The 24,553-nt window shown below is 40.3% G+C and overlaps 2 protein-coding genes across 2 annotated transcripts; both read left to right on the forward strand.

Moving 5' to 3' along the window:
* Positions 1–2,895: 2,895 nt before the first annotated feature.
* On the forward strand, positions 2,896–8,278 carry LOC108674440 (C-type mannose receptor 2). Its single transcript, XM_018162389.2, has 6 exons — positions 2,896–3,089; positions 3,197–3,312; positions 3,652–3,805; positions 5,529–5,654; positions 6,760–6,869; positions 7,599–8,278. Exons 2-6 carry the CDS (start codon positions 3,289–3,291, stop codon positions 7,734–7,736), a joined length of 552 nt encoding a protein of 183 aa, XP_018017878.1. The 5' UTR covers positions 2,896–3,089; positions 3,197–3,288; the 3' UTR covers positions 7,737–8,278.
* A 5,217-nt stretch (positions 8,279–13,495) lies between these two features.
* Positions 13,496–15,104, forward strand: LOC108674441. The gene is made up of 4 exons (XM_018162390.2): positions 13,496–13,648; positions 13,856–13,965; positions 14,556–14,653; positions 14,991–15,104. Exons 1-4 carry the CDS (start codon positions 13,593–13,595, stop codon positions 15,102–15,104), a joined length of 378 nt encoding a protein of 125 aa, XP_018017879.1. The 5' UTR covers positions 13,496–13,592.
* The last annotated feature ends 9,449 nt before the right edge of the window (positions 15,105–24,553 follow it).

Here is a 24,553-nt window from a genome sequence, read left to right on the forward strand (position 1 = left end):
AAATATTTATTGAACAAAACACTGACACGATCAATGGTTGAAAAGTTCCTAGTGACTAAGCTAATTCAGAACGTCTACGAAACAAAGCACGAGATAGGTAACACAGCAAAGACACACAGTACTGATGGTACACCACACAGCGACAATGGAGCACTGCAATGATGGTGCACAGCACGATGGGCATGGGCACTGAACGGATGACACACCGACTGCAGCATAGCACGACGGTACACAGCAATGATTACACACAGCAATGATAGTAAACAGCAATGATAGCACAAAGCAATGATAACACACAGCAAATATAGTACACACTTAACGGCAATGATGGTACATGGCCTTGAGGGTACACGTACTAAGGACACAAGGTGCTGAAGGCAAAATACTGAAGAAACAATATGCTGAAGCGATGTGCAGATGACACAATCCTATCTTCTATCTGCACTGCAACACACCTACTAAGGACGCTACACAGTCACAACTCACAAGAGTATAGTTAGAGGAAGGTGCGCTCCAACCAAGTCCCAATGAAACAATTAATTGATATCCTAACGCGGACTTCAGCCGGGAATGCCACGTCAGCACACGCGACACGATAGCCAACTTTACCGGTAACGGTAAACCGTCTAACAGAAAATAATTTAAACCGCAACAAAAATATGATATGGATGAATTTCCCTTACAATAAGTATTGATGGAATGTCATTTATTTACGGACGATAGGCACCAATCACGGATATATACAAGCGTATAAACGAGATTGGTGTCCATAATCCAGGAAATGAACTTTCTTATTCCACATATATTTGACAAAGTACAAGAAATGAATGCACAACAGATGTGACATTTATTACACTGACGATAGTTTTTAGTCTCGGATAGGTGCACCCGGGAGCTTACTTATTTTGAGTAACGCAGTAGAACAGAGGTAAAGAAATTTCACCTTTACAGTCGAAACGGTAATCACTAAAGTAGGGGAAGTGCTCGATTAAAGCCTCTGTTCGGATAAGGCCTGGAGTGCCATGTGGCTCGTCTGATGTTGGATTCGGGGCAACAAAGTGAGCCTTCTACGTCGTTGAACGACTTGGAGTTAGAATGTTGGTTGGAATTGGACGGTTTGCAGTCGCACTTGTTGCGTCCTTCCTTCTGCCCCGCTGCCCCAACCAGTCAATAATTGCTCGTGCAATTCATTCAAAAATTTATGCAATTATACGAAGCGGTGTGTGTTTGGACTAGACTGCGCACTTCCGGAACGGTAACATAGAAGTAGCTTTATGGCATCAAAGTCAATTTAGAAAGATCTGGTCAAAACATCAGGTTACAACCTGCTGTGAGCAAATTATAACCACTACAAGAATAGGCGACGGGTCAGGCTTAGCCTTATCTTCAGTGCCGACGCTACTATACTATACTAAGGCTTCAGTTAGTAACGTATTTATTAATGGCAATCTAGTTTTCAGTCGTCCATCATTGAATATGAACCAGGACGACAATAGGTTTCAGGGACAGGAGGACTAAGTCCTTAAGCTAGAGGTAGAGTGAGGGATAGTGGGGCACGTCAAGTATTTTATATATTAGCGGGTATTATTTAACAAGTGTTTAGAGTAGCGTGGCCGCGCAAGGTAGTGTTTTGATTGACGTTGAACCCTTTAATATATTGAATAATTTTACTGTCACAATGTCCCGTTCCTCCACTTTCCTCTATGTAAGCTAGATACCTAACTACCATGGATATTCTGCTTCTTCCTCAATATATAAATATATCATCAGGTATAGAAGACGTAAAGCGCTCGACACTGACCAGCGGGGACGGGAAACTTCGACGGAATTATAGCCGCCGTCCCTCCCTGACATCCATTAAAAATCGATCAAGTTATAGCGAGGTCTTTGCCTCGACACTCCTGCAATAAATATATGCTAGCGGTGAGTACACACTGTAATGTTCCTATTGGTTCAGATTCAAACGGGTGGGTTTATTGATTCGTTGACGGTAACTTCCAATTGGGTGTTTGGGTCACAAGGCTTGGTCCAAGTTCCAATTTTTTTAAAGTAGAATAGCTGAACAAAAGAGGGACGTTCTCCACGAGTAGAAGCGGCTGGCTTCAGTAAAAATCAACGAATGACCAAGCCGTAAGACAGGTCCTTCCAATACTTTGTTTGATGTTGCCAGAACATCTGCTACAAAATTCCTAAAACTAAAATTTATAACTCAGCAATGCAGTTCAATTAACTTCATGCGTAATACAATTTATAATTGGAGCACTTATCTGCTGCACTCTGCGTTGAAGATAACGCGCAACTCGCAGGTCCATAATTCTCGGAATCGTCTTCGCTGGTCTCTTTGTTTCTACGCAGAAGTGAAGGTAATCAAATTACGACCCAAGCCATCACTTGGTTAATATCTAATGAATTTCACGTAATTTTTGATGCATTTCTTGAGTTCAAGTAAAGTAAAGATAAAAAAATCAATTCCATCATAAAGTTTAGTGTTGGAAAAATCTCGAAACACCGCAGAGCTCAGAGTATAGATTATTGCCGCTTACATGGAATAATGGAATATTCCTGGCACCACATCATCACTGCCATCACATCGTCACCACATCATCACTGCCATCACATCGTCACCACATCATCACTGCCATCACATCGTCNTTATACACATCTTTAACACCAGAAATCCGTAAAACATCTGATAAAAACGGCAAAACAGTTTATTTTCACGGGGCGACCGGCCACTAGGATGCCAGTGGGACCGTTTTTTCTAACAGTGTACCGGTGATGGTAGTGATGATGGTGGTAATGGAGATGCCACTAAATAAATCGAGGTTTCACCATCCCGTTACATACTTGCTACATGAAGATAACTATTATGTGATGATAACGCATCACAAATGCCACAGCAGGTGCAGCGAGGGCAGAGTGCCCTGCTGGCTACGAGGTCGTTGGGTCCAAGTGCATCCACCACTTGACTGGAGGATATCTTACGTACGACAACGCGGTCACTTACTGCCACGAGATCTCCGGCAGCCTGCCCATACTGCCGGACTGCGCCACCTTCACAGATGTAGCCACTTATGTCGACGATGGCTGTAAGATTATCATATCACAAACATGTTATAATTGCACGCAACATGCAACATCCACCAGTCCAATTTAAAGCGTAAAACATTGAAAGTTATATGATTTTTTGCGTCAGACTCAGCGGACGCCTACAACGGCTTCTGGTTAGGCGCCACCAGCCCGGCGGCCAACGGCGTCTGGCAGTGGAATGACGGCACGGCGGTGGCCATGGGCGCGCCATATTGGGCCTATGTGAGTGACTTATTGACGGATGACTGCAGTGCTTGGTGCCGTTATTAGCATTCGTTGTGGGACACTCAATATTGTTCCATGTATCGGCCGCGATCCTTTGGTTAGGCTTAGGACGCTTGATATTCACAGGACAGCTCTCCACAGCTCCAAAATTTGTTTGAAATAAATTTATGATTCAAGCAATCATGTGATCTTAGTGCCAGTCTGTCGATAAATCATTTTGAAACAGGCCGCATGTTTGGCTCATGCCCACTAATAACTTAAGTGATGGATTAGTTGTTATAACTTATATGATAAATGATTGCTGAATATAACGTCATTATGATCTTGTCCCCGCAGCATTCTTCGCACGGTTCGTTGGTAGAACCTTGTTGTGAACCGGAGTTGGAGAACTGCGCTTACATTCAACCGAGTGGGGGCTGGGCAGTTCATGATGACTTGTGTGACGTTGCAAAAGAAACTTATCCCCTGTGTTCAAAAGCTCCAATAGATGGCGAGTATATACTCCTCTGAATTTAGATTAATTCAATGGAACAAATTGAATAGAAACACGCTTGGCCATGGTAACATAGGAAAAAAGCCGCAATTGCCCTAAGAAATGCTTTGCTTTTAGTTGATATGCGCCTGCCAGTTGCAAAAATTAGAAGAGTTGCCTATTCATCGATTTACGACCTAGTTTGGAGTACAGGACACGATACTAGATATTTAAAGATAATTGTGTGCTGACGAATAAATGTGACTATCGACCAGAGAGCACCGAATTAGCGAGAGCAAAATTTCATGGTCCTGTCGCCCCTGAACGCACGCTTAGCAACTCTTGAATCAGCGGACATGGCGCACAGCGTTGACCAGGGTTATTGCAACGCCCTCAAACGTAGATTTGTAATCTGACAGGCGATTCATTATTATTACATTTTACAATATTTTCGTAGGAATACCAGTCAATATATAACCGGAATAAAATTTACATAATACTGTCGGTTTGATGCTGATGTTCTATTAAGAGTTTACGTCCAGTGACGTCATGAGAGATAATCTACGAATATAAGCTCCGACGTTGTACGGTGAGTCAGTCAAGCTAGGATAGATCTCGTTAACGCTATTTCGACAACAACTCGCTCGTGTCGCAGTATAATCCCTTCATAGTAACCTTGTATACTACATCTATTTGCTGATAATAATAGTGAAAGTGGCCTCGTCTAATTCTCTTACAATAATTGCTTCCGGGAAAATGAGTAAAACCCCGTATCTTCAGGAATATTTATCGAAGGAATTCAATATTTATTTCAGTAGATTCAATAATTATTACCAGCAGATGCTACTAGTACATTGTCTGACAATCTTGATCAAACATCGCAGATCAAGCGTGCTGGATGTTGTTCACATGCATACTTATGTAACCTATTCAGCACTGCATCGCTGTATCACCCTCTCCACTCACTCAGTACATTGTCTGACAATCTCGATCAAACATCGCAGATCAAACGTGCTGGATGTTGTTCACATGCATACTTATGTAACCTATTCAGCACCGCATCGCTGTATCACCCTCTCCACTTACCCAGTGGAAAGGATCCTGTCAAGGTTACGAAGAATCCACTGAATTTTCTTATCGTCAATTCTCAAGAAGAAAAAGCAGGCCACATGGTCTGGTTTTTGAATTTTTCATCCAATTCACGAACCCTAACTCGTTTTTCACAGACCGAGCAGACGCCAGACAAAAAGTCGCCAGACCCATTGTCGTTACCCCATTGCTTACCCTTATGTCCAGTATCTTGGAAGTTTTCTCTTCAGTGCTCTGCGTTTTATTTCTGATATCGAATATTTTTCAATAAATTTTTCAACTCCTTACCATAGAACTTTGGCCCGGACCACGAGCTTCTGAATTAAAATAATAAATGAAGACTATACTTCTCCGTAAGTCGATTCCAAAATTTGATGTGTATGTAAGTAACATTATTGCAGTCATTTCCCTTAGAATTTTTAAGGAACCTATGACCAATACTGAATCTATCCCAATGAAATCAAAATATGGGAAAAGATTTGGTTTTCAAAAAATGGACAAATTCTTCAATTAATTACAACTTGCGTATGTTCTTCTAAATCTCCATATACAACCGTAAGTTCTAAACATCGACTCGATACTCTGACCTCGAGGAAAGTATTTGGCTGCAGATGTTTGAATTTTTTTAACTACAATGTTGATCGTCGTGCAGGTCTCTGCGATAATCCCTACGTGTTGGTGGGCACGCAGTGCGTACACATCATCCCGTCCGCTTACCACTGGCTGGATGCGCGTTCTCAGTGCGCGCTGACCGGCGGAGACTTGATCAACACGAGAAGCGCTGCCACAATATTGCGCTGCTGTGGACATTCCTGCGCTGTTGATCACCCTGGCGTTGCGCTGGGGCGAGCGTTGGCGCAGGCAAGTTCACCCGCGGCTGGCTTCCAGACTGCGGCGATTTCTGACTGGGTGACATCTCTAAAGGTCCTTGGTACGTCATGCATCGCTTAGCACTAACTTTGGAAAATATTGTGCATGAGGCAGCGCTTGCCTATAGAAGCCACAAAGTATTTGTAATGATATGATTGATCTTAGGAGCATACGCTATATTATGTGCACAAACAAAAAATATGGTACGTTTGAGAAATACTAACAACGGTAATAATACCGAGATATCTCGTAATTCAGGCAAGCTACATTAGTGATGATCGGGGGCTCCTCTGTAAATTTGCACGACACATGTTTCGTATTTACTAGTATAACTGGAGAATAATGACAGCTTTGGATAGCTGACAAACAAGTAGTAGTGTCACTAACACATATATTATGATGAGCTAGAGCCAATGGAGCAATCGTCCGTGGTAACCAATTTTCTCCGCAGCAATCCTCGTGTAAACATGTAGGAATATTCCGAAATCTTTTGACCAGGGTACGATGACTTCCCAGAGTGTTCTCTGGTATTTTTATTTCATAGATTTATCGACGGATGTTTTATTTTCTTTTTAGATGACGTTTTCTTACGCAATTCGTCTTTTGAAGAATCCATCCGTGAAATTTTGCCAACAGAATTGTTTATTCACATCCTCATTTTATATTGTTGATGATTTGATGTTAGCAGAAACGCTTGAATGGAAACCTGTTCTACTGTGCCCACATTTTAAAATTATCAAAATCTGTAACTACAAATTGAAATTTTACATGTATGGAAGGATCTACTTTACCTTGCGCTCGCCTTCTTATGAAGTGAAATGCTGTTTCAGCAACTATCTTCAATCCATCACAAGAATACCTATAATTTTTGGTCGTATAGAAGTGCAAACTAGTTTTGGCGAAGTTAGAGCATTAGGCCGCCTAGGCCACGAACTTCATTTCTTTGAAATTTACATTAAAAACATACTCCAATTTAAAATTATGAATGTTCTGATATACGTGGCCAAAATCAGGCCACGACCCTCTCGGATATTGGATTGGCGTCTCTGACGAAGTGCTGGAGGGGCAGTGGCGCTGGATTGACGGTTCACCTCTGTCCTTGGGGCTGCCGTACTGGGGAACGGTGAGCAAACTGGGGCTTACATATTACTATGATCAGTAAGAGAATTGTTGAACTAAAACTTTCATGTATTCTATTTAGGCACATTTATGAAGCAAACATACGCAAAATAAGATGCGTCTTTTAGCAATCTTCGCGTCCAATAAGAAATTCCCAAGATAGTTATTCATTTGTTACTATATGTTAGGCGGCCTTTGCCGTACTAACTCCTCTCCAGTACAGGCTTGTACGTCTGAGAAAGCCAAGTTTGTCCGAGAAGAACGCAAGTCTTGAGTCAACGTAAATAGTTTCATTTATATATTTGCGCAAAATTATTCAAACGCATCCAAATTATTTTTTTCCTGTCCTGTGTGGAGCTGGCACCACTTACCCGACGGATGTATTGCTCGTCATTTATTGAAGTTGTATCTTGTACGCAGTATTAAAATGAATCTTCCTGTGTAAAACAGTTCATCACAAAATGACATTGTTTTTGTCATTGTTTTGGTGTAGGAAGAACCTGCGTGGGAATTCGAATTTTCATATCGTTTAGTAAATGATTGTCGTCCTTCTCTGACAATTTTTAGTCTATAGTGATTTGCGAGGAAGCAACAAATCATTACAAAAAATAAATATAAGCTGTTAAAGAAGGAATTCTACGAGCGATAGTGCCTAAGAAGTACTTAATTTCTTTATAATATTATTCGTGTTCTTGGAAAAAACATTATTAATTGTTCTTTTGTTTTCATACAGTATGGTGGAGGGCCGCTAGAGCCCGACAACCCCGGCGTGGAGAACTGCCTGGAGCTGAGCTCTGCCTTCATGTACCGCTTTAGCAGCACCGCGTGCAGCAACGTGCGACGTGTCATTTGCGAGGCTGACCCCGTCTAGATAAGAGGTTGTGCCCTCTAGAACTGCAGCTGAAGCATTTAAAACTAGAGCTGTGGCACTTACAACTAGAGCTGTAACAAATGGAACTGGAGTTTTGGCACCTGGAAATATATAGCTGTGTGTGACTATAGAGCTAGAGCTGTGGATCCTTGAACTAGAATAATGGAGCATAGAACTAGAGCTGTGGCGCTCTGCTCACTCCAATCATCATAGAAGATGCCAACGTAAGAGGTCGAAACATCTCGGAAAATTAATTTATTTCCAAACTCAGACTAATTAAAATAACTTAGCTAACGTTTCGTGTTTTGCAAATACAAGAATTTGCTTATTCTTTTCTGTAAAAACAATATTTATTTCATTGTAATTCCAGCGCATCCACAAGTTAATCCCAAATGAATGATGTCTTGTTCATATTAGAAAATTGTATGGCCATTGGGTTGTGTTATCATGTGTTTTTACCATCAGAATTATACTTGTGGAGTGGACTACTTGCATTACAATGTTTTATTGCTTGCAATAAATCATTAGTTCACAGGTACGAATATTTGTTTTTATATCCGTTTGAAATTTTGCAGTCTAACCTTAATGAAAAAAATTTCTTTTTCTAAATTTCATCAACAGAAAATAAAGAAGGTAAACATGATTCAATAGTCAGTAGCCAAATCCATAATTTTTACGTTATACAAAGTAGCCGAACTAGACATCGCAATGAGAGGATCAGATCTCAAAGGCAGACCACGAATCTGCAATCTTCTGTGGACTTTGAATAGACTAAAGGTGGCGGTGAACGCCTCGGTTTAGTGAATATTTATCCAGGGCTTTGACGTTAAGCACGCGCCCTTTTTAGTGCAATAAGCAACTAAAATCTTTTTTGCAGATCCACTTTGGATGCTCAGTGAAACTTCCTGTTTAATAAAGCATATGAATTAAATACGAAGCCATGCTTGATCACTTCTAGCTAAGTTCATCGTCTGCAAAGATGGACCACAGACGACATATCCCGCAAACCTCAGCGCCTCAAAGTTTTGCATTGTCGATATAAGATTCCCAAGCAAGAATACTTGATAATTTATTATATTGACATTGCTTTAGGGAAAATGCATTAATTGTACAACATGGCCTGCGTACGACGGCGAACGTGCTCACGATGATTTAAGTTGTTGCATCACGGTTGAAAATCGCATATTATTGTATATTATGTTAACCGACAGCCCAGAAGTAGATTAATGTAAATTTTGAGCGCGCTAAACTTCTTCATTGCGCACTGTGGAAGACACTGCAACAGCTCTCGATTGTTTTGTGTTGAACAATTTTCTATGTGATGAATTTGGCCTCGCCTAGGGAGTGGATTCAGACAAATTACCTACATCCTGGGATCACGATTCTTAATTTTGTTCGGACGACCAAAGATGCGTACACCCTTTTCCTAAATTAATTTTTTAACTGTCCGCATTACTCCACGACTGTTCATATTCATGAATGTTTGAAATAAATGAAACGAGAGCCTCGGAGAAGTCAATGTTAGGTTGAAATGGGCACTCAGTATGTGTATGTATGTCGTCAGGGGATGTCTCATTAGAAGTCTTATGACTCCGGTTCCTGAGTCATGAGATACTTGTAGCAACGCCATTCAGTGTAGAAGCACGTCAAAGTTTTCAGAAGCTGAACATTCCGCCCCAGCTGCGAGTTAAAACGTCACTGATGTCCACATTTACAACTCATGTTGATCTTTCCTCCAGCATTTGCCTTCACTACAGTTAATTCAATGCCTCCTGAACTCGCAGAGTCCATAGTCAATTCAATGCCTCCTGAACCCACAGAGAATTGCTCTCAAGATTTCTGGATACAGTTTTATCCTCAATATTTGCAAATCTGTGCCGACGGACCGCGTTCGGCTACTGGATCTGTCTCTGCTAGCCTATATACTTGGCCACTAGGTGGTGGTTGATTCCTATGCACACTTTATCAGTGGTTAAATTGTTTCCTTTACATGAGGCTATGCAGCTCACTACTGATGGATCTCTGCAGAGTATGGAGGGTTTGATCTTGTCCTATTCACAAGCAGCCCTGGCAGCTTCTTTCGTTCTCGTCTGGTGGCTCCCATCACTTGGTACTCCGAACTTTAACCACTGGGCCACCCTATACAACACAGTATCTAATAAAAATCCAATTGTACTTTGGATGGGCGGTGTGATTTTTTCACCCGAAAATCTAAAAATTACGTACAAAAAAGTTATCACACTCGTAAATTACCATTTTAGGTGATCATATATACTCTAGGCAAAGAATTCTAGCAGTTGCGATCTTTCTTCTGCAGCTTCACGTATAGTAAACAAAGGTATTATATATTAAATAATAATGACAAATTTATCTCTAACTTTCAAAATTTTGAGGTCAACTCAATTAACTATAACATTTTAGGAATTATTATTTGCAGAATATTGTGCAAATTTTAATTACCAATTTGTAACTATAGTCTACTGCTCCTTCATCACACGAAGGTTATTGAATCTTAATTGAGTAGCTGTGCAGGATCTGCCCGACCTCAGTTCGCAATCCCGATGTTCGTGGTAAGTCAAACTCGTCTGCTTGATCTGACTCCAAAATATCTTGATAATTAGTCAGTCGTCAAGGATAAAAACTGATTTACACTAATTATTTCCTTTATTTCACTCAAAAGTCAAGCACCCCAAAAGTTGACCTTCGAATTAATTATTTTCGCTTTCAATGTTAAATTTTGCACACTAAAAAATCAGTTTTGACTCGAAAGAAGAGCTACTGTGAGTACTGGCGGCAAACTGGCTGCGAAAATTCGTTGCACTTGACAATTTATAGCTCGCTAATAAGTATTGGGCTGCCAAAATATCCAACATAATATCGATTCTACAAACTCCAAAAATACAAACGAATGAAATGTGACAATTCAGGTGTGAAAAGATCTGTGTTTTCTTTTCATTTCATTCTCATTATATCAATTGGCACTTCATCTAAACGTGTATATGAACGCTCTCGAGAAGATTCATGAGATTCCCTGTTGATATGAAGCGTCTGGCAGTGCAGCTTCATGATTCCCTGTTGATATGAAGCGTCTGGCAGTACAGCTTCATGAGATTCCCTGTTGATATGAAGCGTCTGGCAGTACAGCATCATGAGATTCCCTGTTGATATGAAGCGTCTGGCAGTACAGCTACATGAGATTCCCTGTTGATATAAGTTGCGGATGTCGTACGCAACTTAGTAATAGTAAATTTTAATCCACGTATTGGTTTTAGTTCGAGGCTGGCTATCGACGTCCATGGTATAGAAGCGAATATTTGGTACGTGTTTTAATTATCAATCATGTTCTGAATATTTAAAAAAGTTTTCGATCTTGTTTGTTCGTGTTCAAGTTAAAGTATTTTACTCGTTTACTCATGCACAATAATACTTTTATACGCAATTATTTTACTATTGTTGTTGTTTGTTTCACAGGAACAGATTTTAATAAGAAAGTCAAGAAAACTCGCTTGTACGAGTTTACTTTCGTGAACGAATAAACCTTACATATTAAAAAAAACATATTTCTTCTAGCGTTGTGGGTCAAGCTTTTGTGTCAGGTCACAGAGTGAGTGATTGTGTGGTAATTAAAGGTATTCCATGTAACAACAAATCTTTGTAGTTCTATTAAACCATGTTCAATAGTTTCAATTGTGCGTTTTCCTTGGAAATGAAATTATTTCTGGACCATCCCTGCAGGAAGAATTCCTGGCTATTTAGCGATCTATGCTACTATTGGATGATCGTTCTTCATGATGTAACGAAAGTTCTATCGTTGATTCAATGAATACGTAATTTGAGCAGAAGAAACCAATATGAAAGGCCATCATAAGTAAAAAGAACGCTGACTTACACGGCCATATGAACTGAAGCTTCATACGAACAAACATTTGCTGATGCCTCCTGAGACCGAGGTCGCAGATGTCATTAGCATCTCAACTAGCGAACACGGCGTGCATGTGGCCGTTGATTAATCACTTCTGTGTCGACTGCCAATATTGACCACGCTCTTTTATCATTTGACAACCTGCGCGAATGAAATAGCATTTAACATCTCAGATCACTAAAGTACGATTGTCTTCCTTCTGAAGTCGAGGTCGCAGATGTCATTAGCATATCAACCAGCAAACACGGCTTGCATGTGGGCGGTGATTAATTACATCGGCGACAACAATTGATTGCGTTCAAAATGTTTCTTGATTATACATTAGCACTTTTAGCCTCCCGATTAGTATTGCATTTATTAATGCGAAAAGCCTGAGTGATAATTTCTTCGTAATGTGAATAATTATGCAAATTATATGACTTCAATGTTATAAAATGAGCGAATGCAAGTTAAATATGGTTTATATTTCCTACCAATAATATATTCAAATTGTGAACCTTCATGACAGCAACTAAATAAAAATGAAGTAGCTTCATAAGGTTCTCTCTGATGCGGCGCGGACGCTCAGCAGCAGTTATTACTCAATAGGTAATTTGTAATAATTAGAAATAGTTCATATTCGTAGGAATATTAATAAGCCAAGTGACTCACTCGTTGAAATGAACTAAAGCGCACATTTGCTGATGCGTGAGGAGAATCATTAGTCACTGCCATAATGACCACGCGTGTTTGTTAGTTGATAACTCGGGGCAAATGCATTGCATTGAAATTATCAGACCAACGAAGTTCTATTGTCTTCCTCCAGCAGTCGAGGTCGCAGATGTCATTAGCATCTCAACGAACAAAAATTCTTAGGAATATAAGGAATTAAAATCATTTAATGATAATTTTATAGGAATATTGACCTTCAAATCTGTCAGTAAGACCATCAACATCATCATGGTTTCTTATACAAAAAATTGTGGTTATATTATGTAGTCTGTAACTAAATTTTTGAAAGTTCTGGTTATACGTTATTGCCGCAACTCGTAGAGCTTCATACCACTTTGGTATGACGAGAAACTTCACAACCAATTTTGATGGTTCGATTAACCATTTCAACTACTCCGTTACCAGCCGGATGGATTAGTGTCGTATTAGTGTCTGGCTAATGTGTCTAAAACCAATATGTGTCTAAAAAGCATATCCATGTTTTTATTAGATAAATTTCGTCAAAAGCCTGATGACAGTCGCTCTTACTTCGGCGCCAGCCAGACCAACCGAATTTTCGCTGTTCCTTTTATTAAGTTCTATTGAACCTAACTCAATTATCAGGATCAGTTAGCTCAGTGCGTGCCATTCACTGGGTTCGTTTTTTGTTCTTGCTTCTGTATTTACTCCGCATCATCAGCATCCATCAGTGCCTTCGTTATCAAAAATGTGTCAAAATACAGAGTTCACTTTCTCGCACGGTTAAAATTTGGTTGGTCTGGCTGGTGCTGAAGTTAGAGCGGCTCACATCGCCGTGGTGCTTTATAGTGTCAGAACATGACGATTGAAATTCAGGGCCTTCATCGAACAGCCCCGTCTCCGGTCGGAAGCAACATGGAAGAATTCCGCGAGAAAATGGTAAAATGAACGAAAAAACTCTCGAAAATTCGTAACTATATTCTATCATTGTATATATACCACGCATTAATCATTATTCGATGTCTGCACTGGTTGCAGCCTTGAACCAAATTATTTAACCAAGCGGTGCGTGGAGGTTGGCTGCGCATTTATTCCTGAAGCACCTGAACCAACAAACAGCAGGTCTATAAAAATACTCGCCTGATGACGACACCACAACAGAGAAGTAACAGCCCTCGGACCCAAAGCATATCCTGTCCCGTCTTTCAGACCCCAAGCATATCCTGTCCTGTCTTTCAGACCCCGAGCATATCCCCAAGCAGAAGATGAATCTAGGTCTCGTGCTCCTCGCCATGGCTGCGGCGTCTGTGTCGGCCCTGACGTAAGTGTCGCGCGGTCAGCGTGTAGTATATAGTTGGTGTTCATGCTTAAGTTTGTGACTATTTTACATCGCAGATCTATTGAATATGTTCTGAAATGTTATTTATCAATGGTACGCACTTCATTTTGAATGAATGTGATTCTAACAAATTGCTTTCCTCAAATGCAGAATATAATAAAAGTATTTGAATGGTATTCAATGTAACAGGGTCTCCTCCTCATGTTACTTGGCTTTAACATCTGGGTACGCAATTCTGGTGAACGCATCTCAGCCCTGCTTTACTAACTACACGACGAATATAACACGATACACCACTAGTAAGTGCTCTAATTAGTAAGAATTTATTACTATGTTTATTCTCTCATGTTACCATCATTTTACTGAAAAAAATAAATTTTTTAGAGCTTCAAGCAAACATTTAGACTCTAATAAACAGTATTGGCATATGATATTATCCAATGCAAATCGTAATCGAAATCTCTCACAACATGACTGGTAAAAATAGTGAGCAATAGTGACTGGTAAAAAATAGTGATCATAAATAGTTTAGGTTTCTTTATATTACCCTAAATATATTATCATTCGAAAGCGTATAATTTTTCCTTATATGTTAGCAGAAGTAATGAAGATTTGAAACCAAATTGTTGACACCTCCAGCCATAATGTCCAGCTCACGCCCTCGTAGATGATGACTTGCACGATACTAGCGAACGCTACGTTTCTGACACACCTTCTGACACACCTTATGTTGTTGATGCACCGAATGCGTCATGAAATATTGTGAACAAACATTTAATTAAAGACTGAGTTCCTTTCCTTCTTCTTGTATTTAATAGGTTTTAAAATAACAAAAATAATAATTTCGTGCTATTGCCTTATTTTTTCTATTCCCCCTCCACTGTAACAGCTGCAGGCTGCTACAGTAAAACACAAGCGTACAATGCCACCTTCTGTGATCCAATTATTTCCGGTTATATGAAATGCAGCTTGAAAGTTGCAGGACTTGTGAGTATCCCTGAGTGCTGAGTATGATCTCAGAATTTGAAGTTGTGACTTGATTATTTAGGATTCGATTGGTTGCCTTCAATAGAACGCGCTTAGAGTTACTGGTTTTTTCATACCCTGTTTTGTCAAATGTATTTATTGATGAAATGATTAGGATGTTCATTGTCGGGGAAACGGACATGAATCGAAAGAGGAAATGTGCGTTTAATCAATTGCAAGAAATTAAATATGCATGTTCGTATTAAGTATAGGAAATAACTGCTGGAGATTATGAAAAACATCTCTTCAATTCTTTGACTTCCTTCGTCACCTCTTCATATCCTGTTCAATTCAACAGCTCAAACCCAATGGTTCATTCAACGACGCGGCCTTCAAGTCAACCATGTTGCAGAACAAGTGCAGTTCACCCGCAACACGGCGAACTGAACTCACCCGCAACACGGCGAACTGAACTCCCCCGCAACATGATTGAAATCAACATGAATATCTGAATGCATTTCCAAATAATGTTTGACTATATTATTCACGAGTTCGTAGTTTAAGGAATTTTTGGGGGAAACACAATCTATATGGATAATAATAAATTATATACTGATATATATTTCAATATATATATATATATTCCATGTCATGCAGGAAGTTGAGTTTTCTTAACCTCTCAGCGTTGAAAGATGCTTGATAAAACATACATTCGGGACACTAATTTTGCCAACCAGTAATGGAGCAGTTGAAAGGGTTAATCGAACTATCAATTTTTTAATGTAGTTTCTCCGACACACCAACGTGGGCATTACGAATTGCGGCAATCACGTACAACAATAACTTTTATGCGAATAGTTACATGTCTGTTTGCTTCAAATCTTATAATCGATATTCAACACATTTCTACCTGTCCAATCGATCTGAAATTTTGCACACTTGCGTAAAGTCGGAGACAATGCACAAATTAATTGACAGAATATATAATTTTGAAAATAGGAAAAAAATTTTAATTTAAAAAAATTGAAAAATAATTTTATCTTATACAAATCTTATTATCGATATTTAACACACTTTTATCAGCCCAATTGATCTGAAATTTTCCACACTTGCGCAAAGTCGGAGGCAATGTATGTATCAATTGACAGAATAAATAATTTGAAAAATTTAATTTATTTACTTATAAAAATAAAATTTAAAATTTAATTTTTTTAATATATGACAATAAAATTAGAAATTCATCGTACACGTGTAGCACCGGAGACACTTGATTCTTTAGAATTGTTGTTTTTAAAAAGTAATTTTTAAATGCATATTATTTCTATGACACATTCTCAAAGAAAGAATCTCGATTTTTCCGCTTGGACCTCTCTTCAAGTTAATCCTCTTTCAAGAATATTTCATATTTTTAATCTCTAAACCTTTCAGACAAAAGTCTTCACTAAGATTTTTTCATTAGGCTTCGTGCTGAATCTCTCTAAGAAAACGAGTTCGACACAAGCCCCTAAACTACTAGGACACTAAACCACGAGTGTCAGGCTTGAGCTGCCATTATTTAAATAAAGCTTTAGGAGTTGCTGAACAAATAGTTTTGACGATTAATAGTATTGCAATTTCATCTAAGTAGTCTTGCCGAAAGTTCATTTTGATATAAAAATTTTTTTCAATTGAGAAAGTTAAAAAAATTCTTCTATCTAAATAGGTACATACGGTATACTAATTCACTTCTTACATATACAGTCTTCTATATGCCTGGCAGATGCCGTCTTACATACAAGTTCTTCTAAGCCAGAAGAAGATGGCCGAAGCCGTTGCCTACGTGCAAAGTTATGCCGTCAGCTATCGGACAATTGAGGAATAACAGACAAAGATGACAACGTAGTAACCTACGCCCAGATGCTATCGATTAAACGGCCTAAATAATCGGCACGTCAATTACAGAAGAAAGGCAGTGATGCCATTTAGTACGGTCGTCTGCCTCTTTCGGTAATTATGGTGTTTATTCTTCTTTAAATTTTAATTAAATAATTTGACTTTATTCGTAAATTTAAGTTATATTCCTATTGAACATCAATTATTCGGCTATTATAGCATTTTGTTTGGTGGATTTTATCTTTCGTAACTTCAATTTATGTTGTTTAATAACAGTAATTTATTTCCAGGAAACTCGTCAGTGGCGAGCTCTTTTACTTGGTATATTGAAGACAATCTCAAACGACTTCTGCCTTCTGAGCACTGCACGATACCTTTATCGGGTCGTTTGTCTGCTTCCACGAGCCCTGCTTGGCTGATGAGATTTTACGGACTCAATGTGATAACCTGCTCAATGAATCCTGTCCTAATTTTGCCGTCAGCGCAGCACCAAAGAACTCACGAAGTTGTCCAGGCTTTGGAGGAATCTACGCATATACAAGCATTTTTCATAGAAGTGGAGCCAATTATGCTGAAAAAACTATTCACACACCGTTCGTGTGCATCCAGGCAATATGATAATTGCCACGTGCCTGGTGAACCCTGCCCTACACAGGCAGGAAGACGAACCAGCAATACCTGCATCTACGTCAAGGTCTTCATTGCAGAACTTGAGGCAGCGAACAGTGGCAGAAATTCATCCCTTACACGAGTCAGAGCCTCGCGAACATATTCATTCACACTGATTCTCAAGAGGTATTAATTTCATGCCGTTGTAGGAATATCGTAGCTTTTCATAAGCTTAATTGAAGTTATTATTTCACTTGCACGTCTTCAATTATATTTAACTTGGTACTTTGTCGTATAAATACATATCGTAGCCTAAACTAACTCGTAAATATTTTTTGTTAGCTAGCCAGGATAAATTTTATCCAATTGAGTGAGGCAGTTTACCTGATCTTGCAACTCTACATTTGTTGTTGTTGCGGTGCCACTAGGAAAGATTGGAAGAGGTGGCGCAGAGTGGCCAGAAAGAGGAAGGAGAAAATAAAAAGATAGGAGATGAAAAGGCACAGCGCACAATTGGGTTGATTAAAGGTTTTAGGGGTTTGATTAGGGTTTGAGGAGGGGGGATCCCGTCAGAACTTTGGTTAGTTTTGCGGAGTATTGTGGGGTTTACTGTGGTTCAATATTTACCGGCGATGCATTCGAGATGAAGAATGAAGTAATAGGTGCTCAAGATGCGAGTTTCACTTTCATGCTCTTGTTCTTACAGTTCTTTGGTTTTTCATTTGATTCATTGATGATAATGATTAAGATGGAGATGATGGGTGGCGGAGTGCCCGGGATACATTGGATGTTTGTGGATAGCTAGATTTGGTCCAGTGTCTAGTCGTGCGTCGCTATTGGTTTGTTTCTTCAATTAGTAGTCGTTTCTGGACAGTCGCATCCGGACGTGATCGTTACAACTGCCGTACGAGCGCAGAAGATCTCGTGAAGATGATCGAGTACGTGTGTAGTTGTTCGGCCTCCAGACGCTCGGGAAATAGCGCCCAGGTACAGATGGTCTATTGTTTGGAAATAGCGCCAGCAGATGAGGAGATGGGTATATTTTTCCTGCTCGCATGGGGATGATTTTCGTACTGTAAAGATAGAAACTGTCGGTGAGAACGCTTCATGCTATTGTGGTATCAGTGGAGATAATTTTCATTCAGTGGGTGTAGTTTTTTTTACTTATATAATTTTCTGGATTTGAAGCCATGATTGTTGCATGAGATTTCTCGTATCAGTTCATCGACAGCGTTGCTACCAACGTCCCTGTTCATTTACCTTACAAAGATAGTTCTTCTTGCGCGAAGGGTATAATGATCGTCCGGTGGTATAATGGGCGTAAGGTTTATTATTTTGAATAGTTCAGTGGCTTTACGGGAGGTAAATTTGTCGATGACAGAAGCGTCGTCCGTTAACGCGTAGAAACAATTGCTTGTGTCTGTCAGTTGCATGACAGACGCGGCTAGTTCCTTGAAGGTCGTATGGAAGATTTTCTGTCTGTCTATGGTCAGTCGAGAGTCAATTCTTTTGAGCTGGATCAGGTACGTTTAAGGCCTTGAGCGTTCAGTTAGTGTTGGGTGATGAGGCGGAATGAGGGTTGATGAGGATGAAAGCGGGTGGCATGATGAGTGTCGGGGTAGTCTGGGTCGTGAATTGGGGAGGAAGCCCTTAGCCCTTACGGACGAGCCCGTGCGGTTCAGGGCGGGGGCGCCTCCTATAGGAAGGAGCATAGGAATGGAGGGAGGGGAGAGAGCGAAGGCACAAGTATTTGGCGACTAGGCGGTCAAAAATACAATAGAATGGTAAAGATGGAAGCACAAAAAGAATAGTATCCAATTCCTAGCGACACGCACCTACGGTTCGGTACTGCTAGTCCAGAGATCGGAAGGGAACACAAGCACTGAACTGAGCGAACCACGTTGCCACAAGGTGTCCAACTCTACATGAATGAAGGAGTCGATTTTCTAATAAGCGGGTGAGGCGTCTTAGAAGTGTAATGAAGCTAATAGAATCGGCGAGAGGATATCGCTCATGTATTGAGTACCTTTCGTGGGTGTAGAATGGTTTTATAGCTGTCAGGTCTTTTACAGACTCAAGCAAACTTTAGATTGTTGAACTTAACCTACTGGACGAAGTAGAGCCATTGTATGCAGGTACCTCGCTTTTTATAAGCACTTTGTAAGCGTTCCGCATTGGCAAATCTCTGTGAAGTCTTGGGGAATTGAACGGAATGTACTCTAATGAATCGGAACTCATTTAATAGTCACATGGTAACGAGTCGTCATCAAAGAAACCATATCAATATAGGCAGAAGTGCGCAGCGGCTTGCCACACGTAAATGTTCTGGAGCCGGTTTTTACGTTGATGAACTATCGGACAGAAACTGTCAGGCGTACGCTCCTTTCATGTCGACGATGCTAGAGTTTCTAACATAGTTAGGCATACGTCGGGAGATGCAGCTGGAAGTTAATCTTGATAGTTTAGTTGGCTGCGCTGTCACTTGGAACTTGCGTTGCAAAGTTAGAAATATCTCACTTAACCTATAGAGGAAGGTAGGGTGTCGGAGTTGAGCAGCCAACCTCGAGCAAGAAAGTTTTATGTAAAAACTTCAATACAAATATGGCAGAAAATATGGTAATTCCAGCTTTGGTGCCTTCGTTAACAGCCTCGCACTGGACGTAGCAGTGATCGGTTATTATTCCGTGAGCTATACTAAATGAAGGTATCGTAGCGAGACATTCTCTAGTAGTCAACAGAGACCAGGAGACGTTCGCGCATTATGAAAACATTGACACGAGAAACACAAGAACCGAAATGTCACGCGATGCCATAACCGGTCTACGCTGCTACGATTTACTGAAGGACTACGTGACGGATGTCTTGAACGTTTGCGTCTTCCTAAATGAAATCAAGGCCGTGCCATCCGAGCTCATGCCGCGGTTACCCTCCAGCCAATCTTGAAGAGAGTTCCGCGGAATGGTTGGATAGCTAGAGGTCAGCATAGCCCAAGTCCACAGTGCTATTCATAGACCTTCCCGAGCGTAACGCAGCCGGGCATCTTCACGGCTTTTGACAAAGCGCCCACCACAACAGCGCCGTTCAGTCACAGGAGCCCAACTGGCCGGAGCGCAGCAGGCCCTACCGCAACAGCTACTCCTAAAGTAACGTAACCTAACCTAACCTGCGCCGCCTGTTGCGGTCCTGTTGCGCTCCGGCCAGTTGAGCTCCGGCTCTGTGAAGCAGTGGCTGTGTTGTGCAAATCGGATTTACTGTTAGCCGGAGTTACCCACAGCTCATTGATCTGAGGCTATGTGTAGATATTGCATGCTGATGTTTGGCGTTGGGCCCAGTGCCTGTTTACGAGTCAAATTTGTTACCCACCGACGCGCTCCCTCCTTGTTGCACGTCTTTGAACATTCTCTATTAATTTTTGTCCTTTTCACCTAAGTGATGTTGCTAAGTTTTTGGCATGGATGAACTAATATAAGATTGTCACCCGACGATGACGATTTTTTGCTGTTCTGCGCATCTCTGGAGTGACGTCACTGTTGTCACAAAATGTAAATAGTGTCGATCAACAGATTGTTTTCATTCCATCTTTGAAAGCATTTCCATACTTGAAAGCATTTAAAAAAAATTACCTCTTCGAAACGGCGCAGAAAAATATTTACTGCATGCAACTTTTTTTATTTTAAGCAGAACCAGTGTTACAAATCAGTTTGACGCCGCGAGGTGACGTCACAAGATCCACAGTTGGAATAACAAATGACATCCGCAAGGTGCAGCTGCCCTAGAAAACCTTGTATTATTTCAACCATAAAAAATAGACCTCATTAAAATGGCCCAAAACAAATTATTTACTGCAACTAGTCTTGTTTTAAGCAAAACAGGTGTTATAAATCAGTTTGAATCACACTGTGACGTCACGACGACCAAGGTGACATCACGGGTGGAATAACAAATGACATCCGCAAGGCGCAGCTGTGCGTGGGTCAACCTTGTAGTACCCGAACAAAATTTACTTTAGAGTCGCCCCAGCTTCTGGTAATTCAAATCAGAAGCTGCCGCGTCTGTAAATTTTCACTGGGTAGCTCAACCGTGGTTTTTGGCATTGGNGTCTGGATACCTCAAATTAAAAATACATGATTGTTGTGTTCTTATTATCCGGTTCAATATAACCAGTTTCGCCATCCGGACCACTTGACTATGGTTAAGAGAATGATTATTTAGCTCTGGTAGAGTACGAAGACCGGATTATCGTCATAAGAATCTCAAGCAAACTGTCGTAGTATTGGCAGTCATACATAAGGTGAAAATTTCAACCGAAACTTGACCTTAGTGCAATAGCCCTAGGTGCAAAAAACTTTTTCATGAATTTATGAACAAACCTCAAAACTTAGATTTCTACTTCGTTTTTTATACTCATATAATCAGCATCAAAATCATTCTGACCACTCTCAACATTGCTTACCTTGACACCCACATACGTTTCTTTTTATTGATGAAATTATTATAAGATGGCAGAAATTTCTTGATTATATGCGTACAATTTATGACCAGAGGGTGCATGAGTTGAACAATAAATTCTTAGATGACGTTGGTAGATCAAAAGGCAGATGTAGCAAATAATAATATATTAACGACGCCTCGAATGTAGCAACATTCATTTTCAAGTTAAGAGAAGCATTGAATAGTGAAATTTGGTTACAACCAAATTTCACTATTAATACACGTAATAATATACACGTTCACTATAATACACGTAAATAGGATACGACACAACAATTTCGAGCCAGAAAGTCCTTACGCAAACAATCTCAAATTTAATTTTAGACAAATCCGGTAGCTTGGAAATCGATAGCTGGGGTCCAATTCAAAATTAAGACGGTTCCAGCAATCGTTGGTCGATTAATGTTGTGCACCTCCGCATGATGCTGCTGGTTGGTTTCTCCAGCACGGTGCGAACGACAGTCTTGTGAGTTTGTCTCAGGGGGCTTCTCTGCCCTCCAGGTTGAAGTTGACAGGTGAGACGGTCTCAATGTCGTGGTTGTTAGTCCAAATGATGAAGAAGTCTACAACCTTCTTTGGAGTAAAATTTATAAACTACACTGGCCTCTTGGAGAACTTGAGCTTTTTGGCAGGGGCCATTGTTTCGTTTAGTCCGGAGTTTGACGTTGTTGTCAAGGGTGTCGTCAAGCATTTTGAATTCATCAATGATCTTGAGATGAAGCTGCTTGTTTATAATACTCAATGTCGCAGTTGTTGTTTCAATTCCTCCAATGTAGTTCAAATAATGAAGAAGCCTACAACCTCTTTGAAGCAAAATTTATAAACTACACCGGCCTCATGGAGAGCTTCCGCTTTTTTGCAGGGTCCATTGTTGCACATAGTCAGGAGTTTGACGTTGTGGTCAAAAGCGTCGCCAAGCTTTTTGAATTCATCAATGATCTTGACATGAAGTNCCATTGTTGCACATAGTCAGGAGTTTGACGTTGTGGTCAAAAGCGTCGCCAAGCTTTTTGAATTCATCAATGATCTTGACATGAAGTTGCATGTTTGTAATATTCAATATCATGGTTATTAGTCCAATTACGCCAATGCAGTCCAAAAAATTAAGTCTACAACCTTATTTGAAACAAAGAACACGGTTTTATTGATGAATGTCTGCGTTGATTTGCGTTGCTTTGAGTGTACAACAGTTGAATGACTGCGTTGATTTGCGTTGCTTTGAGTGTACAACAGTTGAATGCCTGCGTTGATTCTCGTTGCTCTGAGTGTACAACAGTTGAATGTCTGCGTTGCTTTGAGTGTACAACAGTTGAATGTATGCGTTGATTTGCGTTGTTTTGAGTGTACCACAGTTGAATGTCTGCGTTGATTTACGCTGCTCTGAGTGTACAACAGTTGAATGTCCGCGTTGATTTACGCTGCTCTGAGTGTACAACATTTGAATGTCTGCGTTGCTTTGAGTGTACAACAGTTGAATGTCTGCGTAGATTTGAGTTGACACTATATTGACACTATAAATCTATCTTGAGTAGACACTATATTAATTGACACTATTTGAGTTGACACTATATTGACACTAAATTGACACTATAAATCTCCAGGGTANTGAGCGATATATTGTTATTAAATTCAAATGGTAAAGAATCAGCATCCATCAGACGGAGAAAATTGGAGAAAATAAAACTCGTTCGTACAACAGTGCTGAGCAGTGCAGATAACGGCTGCGAGGACAGCAAATAATAACGGCTGTGAGGACAGCAAACGGCTGTGAGGACAGCAAATAAGCAGTGCAGATAACGGCTGTGAGGACAGCAGATAACGGCTATCTTATCAAAATTTTGATTCCTGTCAGCCGCTGGCTCAAGGACGTCCCAAGCTCGCCTAGCGGTGTAAATTAGCAGCTCTATGTCCGCTTTAGGTTCTGGTTGTACGAATGAAATGAGCACCTGATTAGGATCTGGTCTATTCCTTAGGTACGAATTCTCTGCACATAATATCTGGATTATGGACGATACGGAACGAAGGTTTTTCTGATCAAGTATATATATTTTTTCTATTCAAGGATACGTTTTTCATGGCAAGGATGAATTTTTTATGACAAGGATATATTTTTTAAGTCAAGGATATAAATTTTTATGTCTATTTTTCACGTCAGTGATAGATTTTTTAAGCCAAGAATATATTATTTTTAAAGTTAAGCATTTGATTTTTTAGTTGTTAGCAAATGAAGGAATGAAATATTTTTTATTAAATTTTCTTATTTTGAACTGTAAAGCGCTTTTTTATCATTTGCAAAATGAATGCAATTGGGTAAAGGGAGCAGATGTGGATGCCTTGCCCTAAGCCCATGGGCCCATTGCCCCAGGGGTGGGGCAATGGTCCCGTTGACGATGATCGTTGGTAGCAAAACGAAGTTTGGGACAGGATTAGCAGTCCGAACGCAGTTAGTCTGTCTTGTGAGAGCAGATCCCGACACCTAACCATGATGAATTAAAAGCGTAATATCCATTAGTTCCGGGAAATATCTGAAAAATTGCAGGTTATTATCACTTTTCCATTAATATGTTACTTGTAAGTTCATGCCCGAGCCATGCAGCTCAATGCGTCGCAGTAACAGTTATCATGGCTGCTGATAACGACGCATGCCTGCTTAACTTTCTCAACCCCCAACCTCGTGCATCCACTCGCTCGTGGATGCACGCGCAAAGTTATATAGCTGTTTCAGCGTTTATTAGGCCGTAGGCCTGTCGCTGACTCCTAGCATGAGAACATTCACAGTTTGTCGCGGTTTCGAACTCGCAACTTGCTGCTCCAATTCTGCCGTGCTTAACCAACTGGCCTCCTCGCCGATTCTGACCAGAAACTGGCACACAGACCCTAACAAAATTTAGAGTCGCCCCAGCTTTTGGTAATCCAAACCAGACGCTGTCGCGTCTGAAAATTTTCACT

The sequence above is a fragment of the Hyalella azteca genome, unplaced genomic scaffold, assembly GCF_000764305.2.
Source record: "Hyalella azteca isolate HAZT.00-mixed unplaced genomic scaffold, Hazt_2.0.2 contig5657, whole genome shotgun sequence".
NCBI lineage: Eukaryota > Metazoa > Arthropoda > Malacostraca > Amphipoda > Hyalellidae > Hyalella > Hyalella azteca.

Excerpts from the sequence above, each read along its gene's own strand:
- LOC108674440 (XM_018162389.2), top strand. The coding sequence starts at position 3,289 with ATGGGCGCGCCATATTGGGCCTAT. Across the intron at positions 3,313-3,651 it reads GCGCGCCATATTGGGCCTAT|CATTCTTCGCACGGTTCGTT; the intron begins GTGAGTGACTTA and ends TTGTCCCCGCAG. Across the intron at positions 6,870-7,598 it reads GGCTGCCGTACTGGGGAACG|TATGGTGGAGGGCCGCTAGA; the intron begins GTGAGCAAACTG and ends GTTTTCATACAG.
- LOC108674441 (XM_018162390.2), top strand. The coding sequence starts at position 13,593 with ATGAATCTAGGTCTCGTGCTCCTCGCCATGGCTGCGGCGTCTGTGTCG. Across the intron at positions 13,966-14,555 it reads TATAACACGATACACCACTA|CTGCAGGCTGCTACAGTAAA; the intron begins GTAAGTGCTCTA and ends CCACTGTAACAG. Across the intron at positions 14,654-14,990 it reads GCTTGAAAGTTGCAGGACTT|CTCAAACCCAATGGTTCATT; the intron begins GTGAGTATCCCT and ends TCAATTCAACAG.